The sequence below is a fragment of the Condylura cristata genome, unplaced genomic scaffold, assembly GCF_000260355.1.
Source record: "Condylura cristata isolate star-nosed mole 26May11 unplaced genomic scaffold, ConCri1.0 scaffold00001, whole genome shotgun sequence".
In the NCBI taxonomy this organism is placed as follows: Eukaryota; Metazoa; Chordata; class Mammalia; order Eulipotyphla; family Talpidae; genus Condylura; species Condylura cristata.
This window is the reverse complement of record NW_004567102.1, coordinates 82,127,285-82,149,301: the sequence shown is the minus strand read 5'-3', so window position 1 is coordinate 82,149,301 and position 22,017 is coordinate 82,127,285. Positions and strand designations below refer to the sequence as shown.

General features: G+C 38.0%; 1 protein-coding gene across 1 annotated transcript in view; it reads left to right on the top strand.

The window, feature by feature from the left end:
- The window catches only part of SYNE1 (spectrin repeat containing, nuclear envelope 1), a 424,261-nt gene that overhangs the window by 113,722 nt on the left and 288,522 nt on the right, over positions 1-22,017 (top strand). Inside the window, exons 14-20 of the mRNA XM_012735121.1 lie at positions 8,089-8,201; positions 8,739-8,907; positions 14,312-14,408; positions 15,157-15,359; positions 17,241-17,405; positions 18,087-18,239; positions 19,880-20,023. Of these exons, the coding sequence (XP_012590575.1) occupies positions 8,089-8,201; positions 8,739-8,907; positions 14,312-14,408; positions 15,157-15,359; positions 17,241-17,405; positions 18,087-18,239; positions 19,880-20,023 (1,044 nt within the window). The remainder of the gene's footprint in view (positions 1-8,088; positions 8,202-8,738; positions 8,908-14,311; positions 14,409-15,156; positions 15,360-17,240; positions 17,406-18,086; positions 18,240-19,879; positions 20,024-22,017) is intronic.

The window sequence follows — 22,017 nt, the reverse complement described above, 5'->3', positions numbered from 1 at the left end:
AGGTTTACTGTATGGTGCATTGTGTTTGAAAAACAGTGTTTGCTTGCTATAGAATAGTTAAGTCTGATTTAAATGTGTTGTCATATAGAAAATGTTCTGTAATATGACTGTGCTTTTTACTTATTAATCCTGAGATGTAGCAAAAATATTACTTATGGTAATTCTAGGCAGCATCAGGCCCTGATGGGGAATATATTTGAAACTGAATGGCATGCATACTGTTGATGTATATCTCAGTAGTTGTATCTCTTGAAACCTTTATCACCCTTCAGGCTCTTTTGAGATAGACAGAGGGAGAGAGAGATTGATCCCATGCCAGCTACCTAGTGGTTGAGTTATGCCTCTGCCAAAGTGTAGCGAAAAACCAGAAAATCTAGGGTAAAGAGGAAGTGGGAGTGGGAGGAGGCAGGAGTTGACGATGGTTTCCTGAGACTAAAATCCAGAAAGAACTAGATTAAAGCAAAATCTGGGGAATGCGATAAAGAGATGATTGGAATCTAGCAAAGACCGGCTCCAAGGAACATGTCCAGGATTTCTGTTTACTGGGGTAGGAACCTCTGTTAGATGGATCTTCAGTACAGACTCTAGTAAGACTAGTAGAATGATAAATAAATGTAAGTATTAATTACAAGATCAATTCTCATTCATTCAGAATGCTAATTATGTGTCTTCAAGCTAAGCTTTGAAGGTCTGAGAAATCATGATAAAGATACTAAAATTATAGGTTTCCTCAGTAGCAGAGACAGTGCATCCTTGTGGTATCACTTCTCTGTGCTAGTATTTGGGCTCATTTGTAAACAATAATGTGCAAAACGCTCAGTGTTGGGTTTACCTGCATGAATGTTCGGGACTCTCAACTTCCCATCCCAGTGTAAAAGTAATCATGGCTCATGATAATTAAATACTCTATCAAGATCTAGAATTTAGGTTGTATGTGTTTTTCACATTATTTTTAAAATATACCATATGGCAATCTTTCATCAGTGTCATTCCTGACTTCATGCTCAATTATGTAGAAAGATAAAGCTAGCTGTAATTGATTGTTTAGCTATGTTTTGGTGTTAAGTATTACATTGTGCTAAGTACTTGATATGTGAGATATGAGGTAGGGATTGTCATCTACATTTTGAAAATGAGTAAACTGTAGGGAGAGAGAAGTTAAGTGCCTTGCCCAAATCACATAATCGAGAACCCAGGTTGTTTTAAGCACCAAGGTTAAGATGTGCCCACAAAGTTATTGCACATAATGCATGCAGAGTGATGAAACGCATTAGTCTTTGGGGGTGGGGTTGCTTTGTCCAGGTAAGGCTCTCAGTCTTGAGGAACCCTGACAACCACCCTTGGGCTTGTCTACCCACCCCCCTTACTGCAGTGACCAGCCCTCGCTACATTGCTTTCCCTCCTGTCTTGAAGATTTTATTTGTGTAAGGCAATAAATAAGTACGCCAGAATTTGTATTAGTTTCAGATAATTTGTAGTAGTTTCACATAATCCCTTCAATAATTGGCCTCGGAGTCTTTTGACTCTGCTCTCTCACTGATTCTTGCACCACAATCCTTAGACACATCAAGAGCTTACCATCCCCAGTAAGCGACACCCTTCACAACCACAGTCCTCACTGTCCACCCTAACTCTAAACTTGCCTTAGCGTCCACCTTTGCCCCTGTGATGATCTGTGCCCGATCATCTGTGGCGCTACTGTCTTCTTACTGCTTCTTGTCATCTTCATGTCTCACCTCCCTGTGCACAATGCAAACATCCAGCACGCAATTAAGAAATGTCATCTCTGTTGTACGCCCTGACTCCCTCGTCTGGTGGTCATGGCCACTCTGTCTTCCTCTCCTGGTTGAAACACTACTCTGGCTACAGCCTCTTGCCTGGTTCCTGTGTGCACGTGCAGCCATGGTGGCTGAAGAGAAACAGCCCCCCAGGCGCGATGGCTCACCCGAGTGGGCCCTCCGTACTGCCTGGCACTCCAGGCATTTCCCAACTCCATTTGCTCTGCATTTCTGGGGCAACTATTCCTTAGCTTGTCTCCATAGACCACCCATCCTTCCATCTCCATCCTTACTCTTAGCTGATGACACTGCTTCCTATTTCTCTGAGAAAATAGAAGCAATCAGAAAAGAATTTCCGCAGCTCCCACGGCCATATCCATCCGCCTACGTGCATCTGTGCCCGAGTACTCTGTCTTCACTTCTGTTACTATGGATGAGCCATCTGTGCTGCGAGCGGAGGCCAGCCCTCCGCGCACACCAGACCCACCTGCCTGACCATCCCCAAAGACAATCCCTTTAGTTCTTGCCTTTATTTTTTCTCTCTCTTGGCTTTTTCCCATGCACATCCAGTATGTGCTAGTTCTCCTTCTTAAAGAAGCCTCTTTCTTATCCTTTCTTCCTCTTCTAGCTACTGTCTATTTTCCTCCATTCTACAGACTTATTTATACTCCCATTTTGGTTACAAAATTCTCTTCCCCTGTTCTTCCTAAAATCCAGTCCCGTCAAGTTTTCCCACTCCTACTCTCCTTGTCAGATTCAACATATTCTCCTATTCCTCGTTCAAATGGACAGGTCTCAGCCTTCATCTTACCTCACCTATCAGAAGCATTTTGCATAGCTAATCTTTCATCCTTTCTTCAATTAGTTTCCAATTCTCTTGCTACTTCTCTGGCTATATCTTTCTAGTTTTTTCCACAAATATTCGTTGAGCACTTTCTATGTGCAAAGTGGTGTTCTAGGCATTTTAGTATGTCCATAAGCAAGAGAGACAGAAACACCTACCCTTATATAACTGGGAGGAGGCAGATAAGGGATAACAAAAGAAATCAATGCATTTTACATTAGGTAGAAGCTAAAGGGACAGGCTGTATTTGGTGGTGTTGCAACTTTCAGTTGTGTAGGCAGTGAACCATCACTGAAATGTTGTTATCAAACAGGCAAACCACACCACCCCCTATGCTGTTGCAATCCTTCTGGAATGTTCTTCTCCCTTGGCCTGAAACATTCTATTGCAGATAGTTCCATTATGTTCTTCCTCATCTTCAAACCTTCACAGAAACATCACTTCTTACTCAGTCAACCCTTTCTTGGCCATCCCTTGATGGCCAATTCAACTTGCTTTTACACACCCACCCTTCCACGTTCCATTTCCCTCTAGCATTTATCTTCATCTCAGTGACTTTTAATTATTTATCCTTTTTGTTGCTTGATTTCCTATACTGTAATATCACTGCCATAAGGTCAAAATGTGTGTCCTGTTTTCCTGGTTGTAGCCCTACTCCCTAAAATATTTTTAGAATATTCTGTCTCTAATTTTTGTTGGTTCATTATTGCTAGTTAATACTTTCTAGAAATTTGTTCATTTGACTGAGTTTCAAAATTATTAGCAGAAACTTATTCAAAACATTCTCTTATGTCTCTTGGAAATCTCTCCTAAGCCTATAGTTAAGTTACCATGTTTTTGACAATATTGTTTCTTTGCACCTTCTCCCTTTCGTTAATTGCACTTTTAGCATGGTTTATTTTTCTGTCATAAGATAACCCTCCTTTCCACTTTCTTATTAGAAGAATGACAGTATCAGTCTTTTAGCAGGATCATTCTGACTGCCGTATGAGAAGAGATGAGGAAAGGTGAGGAATGGAGGGGAGAAATCAGGGAACCAATCAACAATCCAGGTAGAGAGGCTAGAACCAGGGTTGTGGGAATTACCTAATGGCCAGATTTGAAATATATTTTGAGTACAGAGCAAACCAAACTCCAAACTTGCCTTAACCCTGACATGCAGCATTAAATATCGGTTGTGAAAAAGTCATACCGTGAATTTTGGAGAGAGCAACTGGAAAAATGGAATTTCCATCGGTTAAGATGGAGAGACAGCAGTGCAGGGTAGAAGAAAAAAACCAGGAGTTAAGGTTGGATGTAGTGAGTAAGAGGCTTTTTGCCTCCAAGTAGACATTGCTGTAGGCAGTAGAAGAAGAGAGACGGGCAATCAAGAGCCAAGCCTAGGTTGGAGATAAATATTCATAATTATTACTAGAGGGAGGGATGTTTAAAGCTCTGAGGATACAGAAATCAGTCTTCACTTAGGAAGTGAAGACTGAGAACTAAAAAGGTTTAAGAACTGAGCACGAGGGAATTCAATATTAAGAGAAAGAGTAGAAGGTGAACAACGAAAGGTATAAAAACAAATAATCGGTAACATAGGAGGGAATCCAGACACGGTGTTGTGAGAGAAGTCAGAAGAAGCAAGTCTTAAAGAGAGACTATTTTGAGCTGAAAGACCACAGTAGTGTTTTTAAAATGCATCTGAGTTCATTTCATCCCTCCCCTCCAAACTCTACTGGCCTCATGCATTGAAATCAATGTCAAGACTGTGAGACTCCTCCACAGCTCTCCCCACTCGCTTCCTTCCTTTGTCCCTGTTCTGTCTCCATCTCTGGGAGAAATTTGGTAACTCCTATAAGGGGGTACTTTCATCAAATTTTACTTTATGTATTTTGAACTTTTTTAAAGATTTATTTATTTATGCATACAGAAATGGGGTCCAGGCCAGAGGTGCAGGGGCAGTGAGAGGATTCAGCAGAAACAGAGGGGAGATCAGAACAGGCCAATTGATGAGTACACTGCTGAGGGGAGCAGTGGGTGGGCCTGGAGAGGTCTGTTGTGCCACGTGGGTCACCTCCGGGGCAGGGATTGACCTCACGCTGAAGTGGCTTTAGCTTCTTAGTGCTGTGCTTTAACATGCTGTGCCACCAGAGAGGGCCCATATTTTGAAAATTTTATGTAGTCTGAAACTTTTGAACTGTTCAAGTTCAGAATTTCTTCCTGTATCTTCTAGTACATTGAAAGTCTCATTAGTAATTAGTAACTTGAAATGATTTCCATTCTGAAATCTACTTTGTCTAATATTGATATGCTTTTACCAGCTTTCTTATGTAAATATTTGGTTTCCAGCATATTAATTTCAACCTAACTATATAACATTTTGGTTAAAGAACAAATGGCTCTCAATGGCCTATGATGGAGAATTATGAGGCTTTGATGGTAGGTGTAGTTCGGTGACTTACATCTCAAGAGGTGTGAACCTGTACCTCTAAATCATGTGCATTGTTATAAAGCAACATTACCTCAATAAAAATTAATACAACAAAGAAGAGCAATTGTTTGTATCTTACATTTGTTTGATCTGATAATCTCTGCCTTTTACCTAGTAAATTTGTTCTATTCACTATTTTTATAATTGCAGATATATCTGAATTTGTTTCTACCATCTGACCCATTGCTTTCTATTTGCCGTCCTCTTTTTTCCTTTTCTGTTTTCTTGCTATTTATAAGCTTATTGAGGTTTTGTTGTTGTTTATTGGTTCATTTGCTTGCTCATTTTTCTTATCCCATATTTTACTTCTGCAACATTGAAAGCTATAAACTCTGATCGTATACTTTCATTGCTCTTGAAATTAGGTCACAGCTACTTTACTGAGACTTAATCCATTTCTTGGCTTCCTTACTCACTGTAAGGAATTAGCATTTTATCCATATCCGTTTTTCTTAACTTACAAGCTGTTGTAAGTGTTAAACTACTGGCGTTTTCCTAATACCTTCCATTTGTTGCTTCTGCTGATTCTCACTTCTGGTGTGAATGAAAATCAGGAGTTCTGGTGTAGTGTTCTTATGTTTGATGCTCTTTACTTCCCTCCTTCTGAATTCGCAATTGCTTCAAGGAGGCCTGCATCAGTCCTTTCTGTGAGATTTGGCTAAATGTTAAGAGCCTTGGGTTCTAACCTATTCAGGTTTCAAGATTCCTTCTCCTGTAGCAGTGATATAGCTATTTGCTAGTGAAAGTCACCTTTCATGATTTGTTTTTATTCATCAACTATGAACCATGTTTATGATACAATAGGGTCAGATTTTATGATAGTGGGAGACCTAAAAGATTTCATAAAAGCCCCATGAGCCTACCATAATATTTACTTACATTATTTAATTTTTGTATAGAATAATTGAGATGTAGGCCAGGATGGTAAGAGGAGTCACCAGAGACAGAACAGGGAGCACAGAAGGTGGATTTACTGAAATACGCTGCTGAGGGGAGCCAAGGGCAAGACAGGAGAGGTCTGTTGTGCCATTTATGGGTTTGCTCTCTGGCTGGTGTTTGGACTCAGCAATATTGTTAATAGCTGATAGCACTACCAAGGAGGCCCCCCACAAAGGAGACCCCCACCATTAAATTTAAATGCTCTGCTCACCATTAGCTATTTATAGCGAGAAACTTCAGTAACACCAAGCTAACTATAATTCTTTTATCATATGTTTGAAAATTTTCTTGTTTGATATCATGTAAATATGTTCAATGAACTCAATATTAAAAATATTAAAAAGCATAGAGAGCAATGGAACAATTGAGTTTTCCACCAAAGATCCACCACCCAACCCTACATGAAATTGCATCAATGCAAAAACTTAGAGCTGGACACAGTCATGGCTTTATGTTTCCCCTGCTTTCACCTGGGGGGGAGGGTCCCAGCCAAGGTCAGAGGCCAGAAAAGCATGTTTGGATACTATAAAGGAGGTAGAGAGTGACTAAAATGTTAAGTCCGTAGGTGATGGATCAGCTCTTGGTGCATTGCCTTCCTCTGGGTTCCAGTGACTGAATATTCATGCAGATCCCATGCAAAGCAGATCAAAATGTGGCCAGTCAAACCTACATGAATAGAAATATTTTGGCCCTGACTTTTTCTCCAGTGCAAAATCAGCCTCCCCAAATGTTTAAAAATTCACTTCTCTTATGTGAACACTCAACTTCAACATTTTAATTCATAATGTATTTCTTTTTAAAGATTTATTCTTTTTAAAGGTCAGAGGTGCAGGGGTGGTGAGAGGATTCACCAGAGACAGAGTGGGGAGCAGAACAGGCAGATGGATCAAGTACATTGCTGAGGGGAGCAGCGGGCGGGTCAGGAGAGGTCTGCTGCACCATGTGGATCACCTCCAGGGCCAGGGATCCATCTCAAACTGAAGCAGATGCTGCTGGCTTGCAGTGCTGTGTCCTAACCCATTGCACCACCAGGGAGGGCCCATATGAGTGTTTTTTTTTTTTTTTTAATCCTTCCATGAAATCTCTCTCTTGATGATTTTTGGCTGCTTTTTACTTCTGTTTTCTCCAGGGAATGCTCTCAGTTCTCTGAAATAGCATTAATTTCAATATATCTTTCTGGTGGGCTAATGTGTCTTACTCTTTGGTGAGTGCTAACCTGTTCAGTGTGTATTCTGCTCCTGAGAAACAAACTGAACTGTAGACAACAAACCATGATCTCCCTTTACCTGTTTCTTTGCTTCTATGTAAGAAATTGACTGGGAACTGTGAACTATATTTATGTATTTTTTACATATATAAGTGAGTCTGTCGATAGTGAAAAAAATGCAAAAAACAAATCAGGCAGGATTCTAGTTCATCTGAATAAAGTTTTGAGCACTGTACAATTTCCAAGGAGTGCTTAAACCCCATCACATTTGATCTTCCCACCAGGATATCTTTGGGGCATTCCCTGTGCTTGTCTGGAATTTTCTAGCCATGAGGGTCTTTTCTTAATTTACTGTAATATGCGTGACTTACTCTAGATGGCAAGCAAATATCACTTTAGGAGCGCCTGCCTGCGTTGAAAATAAAACAACATCTAGATTTTTTTAATCACTAAAGGGTTAAATTAGGTGTTTAGTTTTAAGCTCTTAACCCTCAAGTCCTAAATGATGGAAAGAGAAAAATAAGAACAAATAAGACAGCGATTCTATTTTCCTTTGGACTATGTTCCTTTAAAAAGTCTGAATGCATTACTGTGCAAATGTCATGTGTGTTTAAAAGATGCTATGATTATCAGATACAGCTCTAGCAAGGGGCCTTATAGACCCGCAGCCAGGCTTCTGCCCCAGGTGAACAGCCACTTCGGTGCCAGGCTAGCTGTACATGGGTGTAGCTGCTCTATGAAACCTTTCAATACATTGACTCATCGTTGCAGCCTGAACATGGTGCTTCTTAGCCTTCTGTGAGCACGTTTCCTCATTTAAAAAAAATTTTTTTAAATCATATCTTAGGATCTGCTTCAAAACACTGATGCCCACAAAAGAGCGTTCCATGAAATCTACCGGACCAGGTCTGTTAACGGTATCCCAGTGCATCCTGATCAGTTAGAGGACATGGCTGAGAGGTAAGGCTAGCTCTCTTTTTAGCTGAAGTCTCTTTTTAAAATGCTAGGTGGATGCATTTTCCATGCCTTTTCTTTTCAATGAATTGATCCCCCTCCCCCCCCCCCATGCTTGACTCAGGTGCATTAGAATTGGGCTCCTATCATGCAGACTAAGAGTGTCAACATTCTGTTATTAATCAAAAAGTGTAACCCTGAATGTACCCACAGCCTGAAAAAAATCACAGAAATGCTTTCTTCAGAGTCTGTATTTTTATTCAGTTCTGTAAGGAACATTATGTAATATTGCAAAAACAGCTTACAAAAGAAACAGATGAGAGCTGGGTTGGCAGGGGAAAGAACGAAACCAGAGACCTCCTTCAATCATGTTTTGCCTTTAAACAAGGCATCGGATCTCCAGATAGCGATTGATCCGCTGCAGGAGTTTAGAATGTGCTCGCTGTATTTTTTTTAATGCTGACGTGAACAGTGTAACAGGTTAAGTAAGCACGCTTCTGTTACTATTAGTTACATTCTGTAAATTCTCCGTTTTATCCCTAGGTTTCATTTTGTTTCCTCTACATCAGAGCTCCACTTAATGAAAATGGAATTTCTAGAATTAAAGTACCGTCTGCTCTCACTGCTGGTTCTTGCAGAGTCAAAGCTGAAGTCCTGGATTATCAAGTATGGGAGAAGAGAGTCAGTGGAGCTGCTTCTGCAAAGCTATATTGTAAGTCTCCCTGCTGCTCAGAGAGGAGTGGCCCTTGGGGTCAGCCCCTGGGGTTCGCCCTCACTACTTTTGACCTTGAATGTGAGGTCTCAATATGTTAAGTGGGTTCGTGTTAGTGACCTGTGCACAGTTTAAGAGACACTGATATGCTTTGGGGATATAGAAAGGCTTTATGAATTAATCAGATAGAACCACTGTGACAGATTTATTGTAAAAAAATGAAAAGTTTTTGCACTGATTGCTTATGCCATTAATGGTGAGCTCACATCAAAACTGAATTAAGACACTTAGAGATTTCTTCATGACTTCCTGTCATGAGTAATGTAAAACAATTGATTATCCACAAGAGGGCTATCTGACGAGGTTCAGCATATCATATCTTTTTTGTGGTCATTTCTTCTTCTGTACCCACAGAAAAAATAAAATTGTGTCTATGAATCTCAGTACCAACTTGTTTTTTAAACACAATCTTATGTTTGAGTTATTCATATAGAGGACCTTATAGCAACCTAGAAGTTGTGCCTTATGAAAGAAATTGGGTTTTCTGTAACTAACAATTTAAAGTTACTCATGATGATAATTGTAATTATTAAAGGTAGCTCATTTCTTTTAAACTTGCTACCTCCATGGATCAGTCATTCAGATGTGCTGGTATGGTTAGTGTTAATAGGGCATTTCTGGTCTCCTTATGTTTGATCACAGATTCCTAATAATAAATGAATCAATTTAAATAGAAGTTAATAATTGTAAACTCTTAGCTGAGTGGCTTAATAGTCTAACAGTGATTTTAATGATGGGATTTTAATGCTTATTGAACATCTTTCCTAAAATATCTTAAAACCAGATTATTTTTACTACATTTAAACTTCATTCTGTAAGTGATGAACAACGTGCTTTTGAAAAAAAAAATGAACAAGATTCTAGTAAAATCTTTTCCTCAGACATGTTTATCCCCAAATATGAAATCTCTCATGATATATTCTCTTACTCATTTTTAATTATTTTGGAAGTAGTGAAAAATCCAGATTTTAAAGTTCATTTACAAGGAATGCTTTCAATGTTAATCACAGATAATACCTTTAGATTTTCTGGTTTACTCATACCAAATGATACATTCTGAGCACAGTAGGTAATTATTCAGGATCCACCCTTGTTCAAGCTATTTAAGGCCAGCCAATCAGGCCAAAAAGCCTAATGGGATTCTTCCACCAGGTTAATATTCTAACACAATGATGTTAGTAATCCTCTGAATTTCTCAAATAAAGGATATGTAAGTAGAGAGTTATTATTACTGATTTTAAAATATCAGCACTTTCTGCCTACTCCATAAAGTACAGAGAAGTTCATGATGCTATTTTAAACTGCTTTGTAACTCAAAATTATTTGTAAAATTGTTAATTACTCTACAAATATAGCAGGTTTGAATGAGCATTTCCGAATATTCTGACCCCTTGGTAAAAGAACTATAGATGGTAAGTGCTTCTTTTCCAAACATGGTTTTTAAGGTCTGTGTGTTTAACAGTTTTAATACCTGCATTTTCTGTCACCCCGCACGGCAGCTCTGTGGCAGGAAACTTCCTCATGGTCTCCCGAGGAAGCCTTTGAACTTTTAAGTCTTGTACACAGGTAGCACAGTTGGTATTGAGTGGAGTTAGAATTTGAACCCACATTTTTCTGAATCAGAAGTCCTTACATTTAAGGACTAAACTATCATTCATAATTGACCACGAAAAACATTTTTGACCAAAAAGAGCAAATCCTTAAAATGATCTCTTATAGTTAGCAAAGTACAGGATGTAGCCCACATGAATAAATACGAGTGCCATTTAGTGCTGGCCCACATCTGACAGCATGCTGATACCTGATAGCTGCTGTTTGTCATGTTCTAAACAGATTGTTGGGGGTGGGGGGTGAGGCAGGGGTGTTTGCTGGCTGCCACCTGTCACTTCAGAATTGTTGAATCATAGCTCAGTCACTTACTGCCCATGTGATTTATAAAGAATGTCGCTTCTAGAAGTCTTAGTCTTTCAAAATGGTTGGTAATAATAATAATAGAATAATGGGGATTTTTCTAAGGAATAAAAATTAGTACTTTGCTTTTGTCCTATCTCATACCCCACAGACTATCTCATTCTTTTCAAATTTCTGGGAAAATCATTTTCTTTCAAAATGCTAACTCACAAAGAGCAGGAAGGCTTTCAAACAAAATTAGTTTCTCAAATGCAACCCTTCCCTTGGTTTCTAAAAAAACATATTGTAATGAGCCATATGCTACTATATCCTCTAATAACCAAAGTAATTTTCAGGATGTAAAAGTTCCATGATTTTCTTCAGTCTGGATTCTGAATTCAGTCTTACTCAGCTTCAAAAAAGAAGTGTTTTGGTGAAGTTTAGATAACTAAAGAATGTATTTCCTACTTCCCTCTTACATGCAGCATTCAGGTCTGAGCTGCTGAGTGATTAAGGAATTTTTTATTTTTTTAGATTTATTTATTTATGCATATAGATCTGGGGTACAGACCAGAGGTGCAGGGCCCTGAGAGGATTCACCAGAGACAGAGTGGGGAGCAGAACAGGCAGATCGACTAAGTACACTGCTGAAGGGTGCGGTGGGGAGACAGGAGAGGTCTGCCCCATTGGGGTGGGTTAACTCTAGGGCGGGGATCTTACTTCTGCTGAAGCTGCTCCAACCCACTGCTCCACCAGGGAGGGCCGGATTAAGGAATCCTTGGAACCTGCCTTGCACATGCGTGCTGATTATTGGAGACACGTGTAATTAGCAACTACATCCTGGAATGGAAATCAGAAGGCGATTGGTTCCTGCTGTCAACACTGCCTGACATGACCATGCTTTGCCTTTCCTGTGGAAGAAATAGAAAAGCATTTCATTCTTTTATGTCAGGGAAGGGCTCTTAGAATTGTGGACTATGTTAATGTAACCTCAGTAACATGAATATTTTATTATTTGCAACTATTTGATCAATTCTAATAAACCACTCTTCAAAGTTGAATTTTTTTTAACCATAAATAATGTGGTTTGGCTCTTTGCATGAAATTGATGAGCTTCTTATTTATTACATTTATTTTTACCTTATGAAACTAGAATTTGAGTCTCTTCCACTAACATTTTGAGTTTAGTGGCATAAAAATGTATCTTATTCTAAAGTGTCATCAACTTTCAAAGTCCCTTGATCAATGTGTTGTAGACTTTCAAAATTAAGCTTTATTAAAAAAAATAAATAATCCTGGCATTTTTAAAAGTGCACATGTGTGTTTACTTTGGCATTCCTTGAGACACTGGGTGTAGTTAGTTCAAGGTAAGAGGAAATTTATAATGATTCTAATAGGTAAAATAAATCATATCGCTAAATGGATTTGCTCTGTACTCAGAAAAAGAGGCCAAAATTAATGAAGCAATTTAAATGACAGCTAAGGTGTTTTTCTTTAAAAATTAATTACCTATCTGCCTCCTGCAAAGCTCAGAAATACTGTACTGAGTCCTGACGACATTTATACATTCTCTCCCCATAATGCCCTTCCCCTCCCCCACTGGACCCAAAACAGAACTTAAAGTAAGTGTGTTGCTCTTGATCATTTTAAATTAATTTGTTTAAAGCAAAGTGTATTTTCTTTCTGTCCAGAATAAGCATGGTTTCCCATTTAACACTTAGAACAATTATTTTCCTACTAGCTTCCTGAAATTTGTGCCAAAACTAGGTGGATACTAATTTTTAATCTTCACAAAATAGATCTGTCTCTTCAATTTCCTACAGTATGTTGCATATTAGGTATGGTTTTCCTTTTTGGTCAAATCCTACCTTGTTTACTTGGTTAAATCACTCCATATTATATAAAATTGCTCATTCCCCAGTTGGGAAACAGGGAGAGATTAAGTGAGCTGTAAGGTTAAATAATGAATGAACTAGACTACTATTATCTTATTTTATTCTCATACAAATAATACTGTCTATGGTCCTTCCTGGTGGTACAACAGGTTAAAGCACAGCACTATGAAGCTGGCACATCCACTGAAGCACGAGTTCAATCCCCGGCCAGGGAGTTGACTCGCATGGTGCAGCAGACCTCTCCTGGCTCACCTGCTGCTCCTTTCAGCATTGTATTTCAGTAGATCTGCCTCACTTTTCGCACCTCTGGCTTGTACCCCAGAGGGGTATGAATAAATAAATCTTTAAAAAAGATTTATGAATAAATAAATCTTTGTATGAACAAATAAATCTTTAAAAAAATACAGCCCATGAAAATACTGAGTAAAGTATCCCTGGCCGTGCTCATCCTCAGTCATGCACCGTTGTCTCTATTTACTATGTCACTGAAGAGTAGCTGATACTTAAGTAAAAGGTTCTAGAATCACATAATGATGTGAAATGCATTCTACATACCATATTTTTGAGTCTTTCTTGAAATATAATAAGCATTTATTAATAGATGTAGGGGTTTCTATGGAATCGCTGCATGGGGAGGCTTGACTCTGCACACCAACATTTGCATCTTGCTCTTAGGCATGCATCCGTGTGCTATACAAAACTTACGGTGGGTTTTGAAGGCCAATTTTGCATTTTATAATAATATGACACATCAGGTATTCTTGTGGATTCAAATCTTAGAAACTAATTATGCTGTTAAAGAGCCTTTGATGATGATATGTTATTCCTATAATTGTGTTAATTTTCTACTTTGGAGGAGTATGAACAGCCTTTGGAACAGGAGTATTTTATATTTCATAGAATTAACAATAATAAAACTTACCTAAGAATTTTTCATCTATTCTCAATTTTACATTAGCTATTTGCTGGTGTTGATTGTAGCACAAATATAAATAATATAGTGTTGGAGGTCTATGTGTCTTATCTATAATTTTTATATTTAAAAATAGAAATATTAGACCATAGGTAAGATGGGTATAATATGCAATTTATTGGAGATTTTCCCTACTAACATTTTTGTACTTCCCTTTTATTTGGGGGAAAGTTTGTGCAATGTCTCATTTATTTATATCCTGAAGTTCTTCAGAGCCATCATTCACCTGAATTCAAGTTCAAAGAACAACAGAATCCACATCTAAGCACAGTAGGACACTTCAAAGCATTCTTCTAAATTTAGAGCTTTCTAAATGTGAACTCTAGTCCTCTGGGGAAATTTCTTTCTTCTAAAAAAGATCCTTGCGTGGAGAAGAGAGGATTTTCTCAGATGAGTGCTGAGTTAGATTTAAGCATGTAGATTGATCTATCTGCTCAGAATAATCTTAGCCTACTTGTGGCAGTGGAATTAATTTGATATTTTAGGAAGTGAGTTGGTTTATCCATATCTACATTGAAGAAACTTGACTTTGCCATTTTTCATAAGCCTAGTGTTCACCACCTTCTAACTGTTCCTTCTTTTCTAGTCTTTTATAGAAAATAGCAAGTTCTTTGAGCAATATGAAGTGACATACCAGATCTTGAAACAGACAGCTGAGATGTACGTCAAAGCTGATGGTTCAGGTAAAAATGTGACAGAATGAGCTGCACTGTTGAATACAGCACAATTTCTGTATGATTAAATCATCCCCCCTCTGCTGACTGTTTTTGACTATACTATTGGTCTGGAGAGCAAAACTGAATTCAGACCCCTGGGCCCTTTGTGATGCATAACCTGCATGATTATTCTCGTGTGTGTGTGTGTGTGTGTGTGTGTGTGTGTGTGTGTGTGAGAGAGAGAGAGAGAGAGAGAGAGATCTTCCAAGAGAGAGCAATAAGCATTCATTTCTAAATTACAATTTCCTAATGCATTTTCCATTATGAAAATGAAATACCAAGAATGGATTCATTTGAATGTTATCATCAAGTGAATGACAACTTTCATTAGTGCAAAGACACAAGATATAAAAATATGTTTGTTTCAGTTTGTAAATGATCATATTTGCTGGAAGAGTCACAGCATCTGTGATAGCTGCTACATAGATGTTCACGGATTTGAATGTATATAAAATATGATCAAATACGTAAATGTCATTTACTGCTTCCTATTTACCAGGAGTCTTAAATAATTATTATCTTCATTATTATCAACACCTGTGAAAAAGTTGCTGTTATTCTGAACATTAGCTGAATGAAATTTAATGTTAACCTCAGTTCACTTTATAACCTTAAGAAAGGCTGTAATGCACAACAGTATATAAGAGCATAGAGAAAAGGCACAGTGGATTTAAGATATAAAAGAAGCATACCACTTGCTGCAATCTGTTGGCAGTGGAAGAAGCTGAGAACGTGATGAAGTTCATGAATGACACCACTGCCCAGTGGAGGAACCTGTCCGTGGAGGTGAGGAGCGTGAGGAGCATGCTTGAGGAGGTCATCGCCAACTGGGATCGCTATGACGACACGGTGGCCAGTCTGCAAGCTTGGCTCGAGGATGCCGAGAAAATGCTCAATCAGTCAGAACTCGCCAAAAAGGTAAAACACTTGCATATATATATATATATATGTATGTATTTGAGAAATAGATTTTTATGCAGTAGGATAGTGCTACTGAATGTTTCAGATTTCAACTGTGATACACAAATCTTGACTTTGCCCTTAAAGTTATGCTTTCGATTAGTAAGTTTTTTTTTTTATTTAGTTATTCATACATACAAGAACTGGGGTACAGGCAAGAGGTATAGGGGTGAATTCACCCGAGACAGAATGGGGGAGCAGAACAAGCATATGTATTGAGATACACTGCTGAGGGGAGCAGTGGAGGAGACAGGAGAGGACTCCTGCACCATGTGGGTCAATTCCCTGGCCAGGGATCGAACTCATGCTTCAGTGGCTGCAGATAACTTCATAGTGCTTGCATTAACCCATTGTGCCACCAGGGAAGGCCCAGATTTTAAGTTTTTGTGGACTAATAATTGTATTACTTAATAAAAGTTCTCTTAGAACTGTTTTCTCTCTGATCAGCTCTGTGTTGATTTGCATTCAGAAGGTCAATGACATGACTGTTGGCCAGTCAACCAAACTCCATGGGCAGCAGAGGGTGCCATAGTCACAGTAAGCTCTATGGGGCAGGTTTTGAGTCCTGGCCCCTGGGAGTTCTTAGTGTGACAGGATGAGCACAACTTTGGCTACAACAGAACGGACTCTGTGAGAGATCATACACCAGTTGTCTCTGAAAATATTCTTCTTTAAACAATATCAACTCTCAGTCAAGGTTTTATCCTGGGTGGGAGTGATATTTGCCCTCCAGTTGCAGATATATAAATTCATGCAAAACTTAGTTTTCTTTGAATGCCAGAGAATGTCTCTAACATTCAAATATCATTTGAAATGGACTGATTTCTCTCTCTATTTCTTCATGAGAACCTAGTGAATGAATTCATATGCAAAAGATGTTTTAATGCCAAACTTTCACTAAGAACTGTAGTATGTACCACCTGCCATCCCAAATTGGTTTGTCTTTTGTTGCACTATACAACAATGAATAATTTGTAAGTGATTGGCACCCTGTATTTCAAATAGATTTAATATTCTTGCAAAAGAGGATGACAGTGACCGTGTACTTCCACAGATTTTGACTTTTCTGACTAGACCAGCAGAGCCCTAGTAGATGTCATCTGGATTAGTTTCACCCACAGAATATAACCTCCAGAAACAGAAGTGTTCTCATCTATTTTTGTAGGAAACCTTCCCACATATGGCTTATGAAATGGGTCCTCAATTGTCTTCTCTATCTTTGGTTTTCACTGTAGGGGGAGGGATGCGCATGGACACATACACTCCACTAGAAATTAAATGGAAACTGTTTCATTGCCAAGAATGTAAGCTCAAACACATGAGGAAGGAGGATATTGGTCCAGATACTTAATTTTTGATGGTTTATTTTCTTACTTGTTAATTATCTTGATAAATGATATTCATGTTTTAAGATAAAAACTAATAGGACCAAATTTTGCTTATCATTTTTTTTAAAAAGAAGATGTGCATTTCCATAAAAGATGGCACCTCTTCTGTATCTCAGTTATTGGTGTTAAGTCTATCGGGAGACTATATGCAAGCCCCTTATGCTCCTAGAAATTCAGCTTTTATTCATCTATAAAGTACAAATAACAGAAGATGATCACTATGTTTTGTTTTGTCTTCAACAAAAGATAGGACATAGATGCTCTTATAAAGTCACTCGGAAGTTGGTTCATATTTTTGAAAGTTTTATTAAAATGTTGCATTGTGATGGAGCTTTCCCTTAAAATTTGAATAAACTTAATTGCAAAGATATTTCTCAGTCTGGTCACTTTCATGTCATTTATCAGGTATTGCTGTATGGGTTTACATCAGTGTGCATTGTTTATTGGTTAGGATTTTTTCCGAAATTTGCCTCACTGGATCCAGCAACACACTGCCATGAATGATGCTGGCAATTTTCTCATTGAGACGTGTGACGAGATGGTTTCCCGAGATCTTAAGCAGCAGTTGCTGCTGCTGAATGGGCGCTGGAGAGAGTTGTTTATGGAGGTCAAGCAGGTATTTCTTCAAATCTGTCTACTCCTAGCACACATATGTGTTATAAATGTCACAATAGGCAGTTTAGAGAGTGTTTTGTTGTTGTAGTGGAGGTTTATTAAGGCAGACTCCAGATGTGTTTAGAACTGTTATGTTTATATCTGGTCCTTTATTTTTTTCCATTGGTATGAAGGAGCTTTACAGCAATGTGTAGTTGGGTTAAGGATAATATTGACATACATGAGGTCTCTTAAGTTTCAAATCAAAATTATTTGCTGCTAGATAAGAAGAATGGCCTTTATTACTTTTTTTTTTAAGCTTTATTTATTTATGTGTACAAGAACTATAGTATAGGCCGGAGGTGGGGAGTTAAGAGGATTCACCAGAGACAGAGAGGGGAGCAGAACAGGCAGATCCACTGAAATACACTGCTGAGGGGAGCAGTGGGGTGACAGGAGAGGTCTATGCCATGTGGGTCAGCTTGCTGGCCGGGGGTCAAACTCATGCTGCGGTGGTTGCAGATGGCTTCATAGTGCTGTACTTTAACCTGTTGCGCCACTAGGGAGGACCCTTGATTATCATTTAAGAATTCTAAAGTAGATAGGTGAAGGTTTCAGGCTTCCTGCATCTGAGCTGACTGGTTTTCAATGTTGTTTTCCTTTGCTTTTCATTTTTTTCCTCTTGTTTTCCTTTTCTTAACAGTATGCTCGAGCTGATGAGATGGACAGAATGAAGAAAGAATACACAGATTGCATTAGTACCTTGTCTGATTTTGCAACTGAAGCCCAAAGGAAATTTTCTGAGCCCTTAGAAGTCTCTTTTATTAATGTAAAATTACTAATTCAAGAGTTGGAGGTGAGGGGGTTTCTGGGCTACAAGGTGAAAACTTATTTTTTAAGAAAGTGAAGATTTGCAAAATGACTCAGATTTTTGTAAAAGCTATGTTTTTTAAAAGATTTATTTATTTATTAATACAGAGCTGGGTTATAGGCCAGAGGTGCAGGGACAGTGAGAGGATTCACCAGAGACAGAGTGGGAAGCAGAACAGGCAGAGTGATGAAGTCCACTGCTGAGGGGAGCAGTGGGTGGGTCAGGAGAGGTCTGCCGTGCCATGTGGGTCACCTCCAGGCTGGGATTGAACTCATGCTGAAGTGACGTTAGCTTCTTAGTTCTATGCTTTAACCCGCTGCACCACCAGGGAGGGCCCGTAAAAGCTATTTTAATGTCTCCATGACATCATTTTGATTTGTGAATATCTTGATCTCTGCTTCTCATAAAATACACATTTGAATTTACTTCAGAATAGCTTTTTAAATTTGGAGACTCTTTGTATAATCAACATATAAAACAGGAGAAAATAGGAGATGTGTGTATGTAACACCGCAACTTAAAAGTCTCCCACCCTTACCAAATGATTGTGTATTTATTTATTTTGAATACTCTGTGGCTCTCATAAGTGGAATAGCTGGGGAATATTTGATAACTTAGAAGTTTTTGCAATATGTCATTAAGAGAAAAAAAAGCAAAAGAAGAATTTTTTTAAAGGTAAAAATTGTATAAATACATATTGTAAAACGCATTAATAATACAATAGAGAGATGCTAGCTCTATTTAGTACTGTTGAGAACAGTGGAAGTAATTTTATATTTTTTTATCCTAAAGTTTATCCTAAGTATCTAATTTTATTTTTTCCATAATGGCAATCTATTACTTTTTAAAGAAAAAATAAGCTCTATCATTTTTAAAGTCAAAGTAGGTATTTCAACTTGTTAACATGCATTTACCTGAAACAATATTTATGTATTATAGTAGTACTTACTTTTTCAAAATCTGAAGATTCCTTCAGCTTATCTTTATGTTAACTAAAAGAGTTTGGTAACTTTTAAAGGATTGCTTTTATTGACATGAATTTCCAGTAGAAAGTATACAGGCTTCCCCCACTATTCAAAAGTAGAATGTTCCTATGAAAACTTTCTTGAGCTAAAATGGTATAAACTGAAAAAGAAATGACCATACATTGCTATGTGAACATTTTGGGGTAGTCCCAGATACAAAAAGTAACCTACCAAGACATCCCCAATAACTCATGCAATGTCCAGGAGCACAACATACAGCAAAAGTGGGACTGAGATGATAAACACTCAGATGCCGATTCTCTAGAACAGCTCTTAAAAAAAAACAACACTGTATGTGCTATTTGCACTCTTCACCTTGGCATAGAAGCAAATAACATTTGAATTTCTTCCAGTTAGGGTAAACAGATACTAACATAGATCTTTCATAAAAGCTATGAGTTTTTGAGACAGGGATACCTTAGTGTGTTATTACGTTATATTAGTAATTAAGGAATGCAAAAACTTGAATCTTCAAACATTTAGCATAAACATAGAACTTTCTATGCAGTGCATAATGAGTTCTGTCCAGCCTTCTGCAGAATCCTGACATTAAAAGGAGATGTGCCCTGTGTTCATGGAGCTGTTCTGTGGTTCATGCAGGATGTGGAGCAGAGAGTGCCTGTGATGGATGCCCAGTACAAGATGATCACAAAGACGGCACACCTCATTGCCAAAGAAAGCTCCCAGGAAGAGGCTAATGAAATGTTTGCAACCATGTCCAGGCTCAAGGAGCAACTTGCCAAGGTGAGGAAGTACTTTGACAGAAGGCGTACCATGTTAGACCAAGACTGGCTTCCGCTTGCCTCACTAGGCATCTCACTTGCTAACAGATCAAGCTTTGACTTCTTACTGGGATTTTTTGATGTAATGATTTTGTCGTTTAAACTTCATCATGAGCTTTAAAATTGAACTTACCCAACATATGTATTTTATGATACTTATACGTATATTTGGAGTAGTTTCTGATACGTCATATGTGTGTATAGGTTTGTGTGTGATTGATCAGTTCTGGAACTATACCAAGTATTCCCTCTGTTAATTTAGGAAGTACTAGTAGCTATTGTTGATAACAAAGTGATGTCACTTCATAGACAGAGCAAGTGTCTAAATTGAGTCAGCTTTTAGATCTTAGGTCAGATATAGCTAATGACAGAGTCCTGGTTAGCTTTGATTTCATCCTCTTCAGGTGGAGAAGATGATACCTAACTTGTGAGCTTGCTGTGTACATTATAGTAGATTTTCTGTCATACGACCAACACACAGAGGCATCCCACCACGGCCAGCGTACTAGTAGCAAAGTCACAGTGATTGATGATACTACCAAACCCTATTCAAACGACTTCTCCTCATATTTGAAAAAGATTGCTTTATATTTTTGGACAAAGTGCCATTTCTTACTCTCTCAAGTGTCTATAAATTGCCATCAAAATATCCTTTCAAAATGAAAATAAGAATTCATGTTTTTCATTGAAACAAATATGAATACTATTTTTATCTTTTAAGAAAGGCAGTCTTTTGAGGGGGTATCACTGGGGCCTGTTAAATGTCATAAAACAAATGGAGAGGGAAGAAGATGAAGTGGTTTGAGCAGAACAGCATAGACTTCAATGAGAATCCCAGCTAGCTTTTTAATGAGATTTAGTTGACATATCGCCAATCTAAGATTATTTATGCCATTTTCTGTTTGCAGTGTGTTACGAAGCAGTGGAAGTTCTTTGCCTTAGGCTTAAGATTTATGCTACTTCTATGAATATCAAGTACTGGCAGTAAGCCTTTATTATTCTATTGAGGGATTTTCTTTGAAAGCTTTGGAAATTCTATTGAGATTTTTAAAAGTCTATCTAAAGTTGAATTTTATAAAGATGGTATTATTGGGTATTGTTTACTCTTATGTTAGGTAATTCATTTCTAATGAAAGTATAGTAATTATATGAGTTGAAAAGATTTTGTAGTAAAGAATTGAAAAATAAGGAAAATAAAACAGAGATGAAAAGTCAAAATGAAATCTGCAGGGGAGAATTAATGATAAAAAGGAATAATGATGTAGGTAGAAACTGCAGAGCCACATATATTAAAAGAAAGAGAAGACTTTGTTTATTAAACCATTATATAGTAGAATGTCAGCTTTTAATTATTCCTGTTTTGGTAGTCAAGGTATAATTTTTATAAACCTTAATAGTTTACTGTTATTTTAAGAGTCAAGGTAAAATTTTTATAAATCTTAGTTACAATGCAAAGTCAACATTATCCATTTCATAACCTTGAAGCTGCTTGCGGAGCCCTACAAGGCTCACCCAACTTAGCCCACGCTGTCAGACTTTGTGACTTGGAGAAGCCTCAGAGGAAGCGAAATATACCTTTATAAACGTCGAAGTCATTATGCTTTCTGTTTAACAGCTGCCTCAGATGTATATCATCTTGGTAAATTTTCTCTTGTATCCAGGCAAGTGATTTTTGTATGTTAGTGGATTCTCTTTGCTTTGGTCTGAGAAACTCTAAAAGAACCCTATTGTGGTGTGACAATAGCATTCTTTTGCCAGGTTTGTCTTGAGGCAATTTACTAAGCACATGATAATCTGTATGACTTAGAGAAACAAACAAGAGTGGTCTATTAACAATCATTTTGTTTCCTCTCCTTGGCTTCCAAAAGTATTGGTAATAATTTGGGAGCAGCTGTAAGTAAAATGAAGAGGAGCAGGAAGTTCTTTGAGAATCATATGGTCCTTGATTCCATAAAT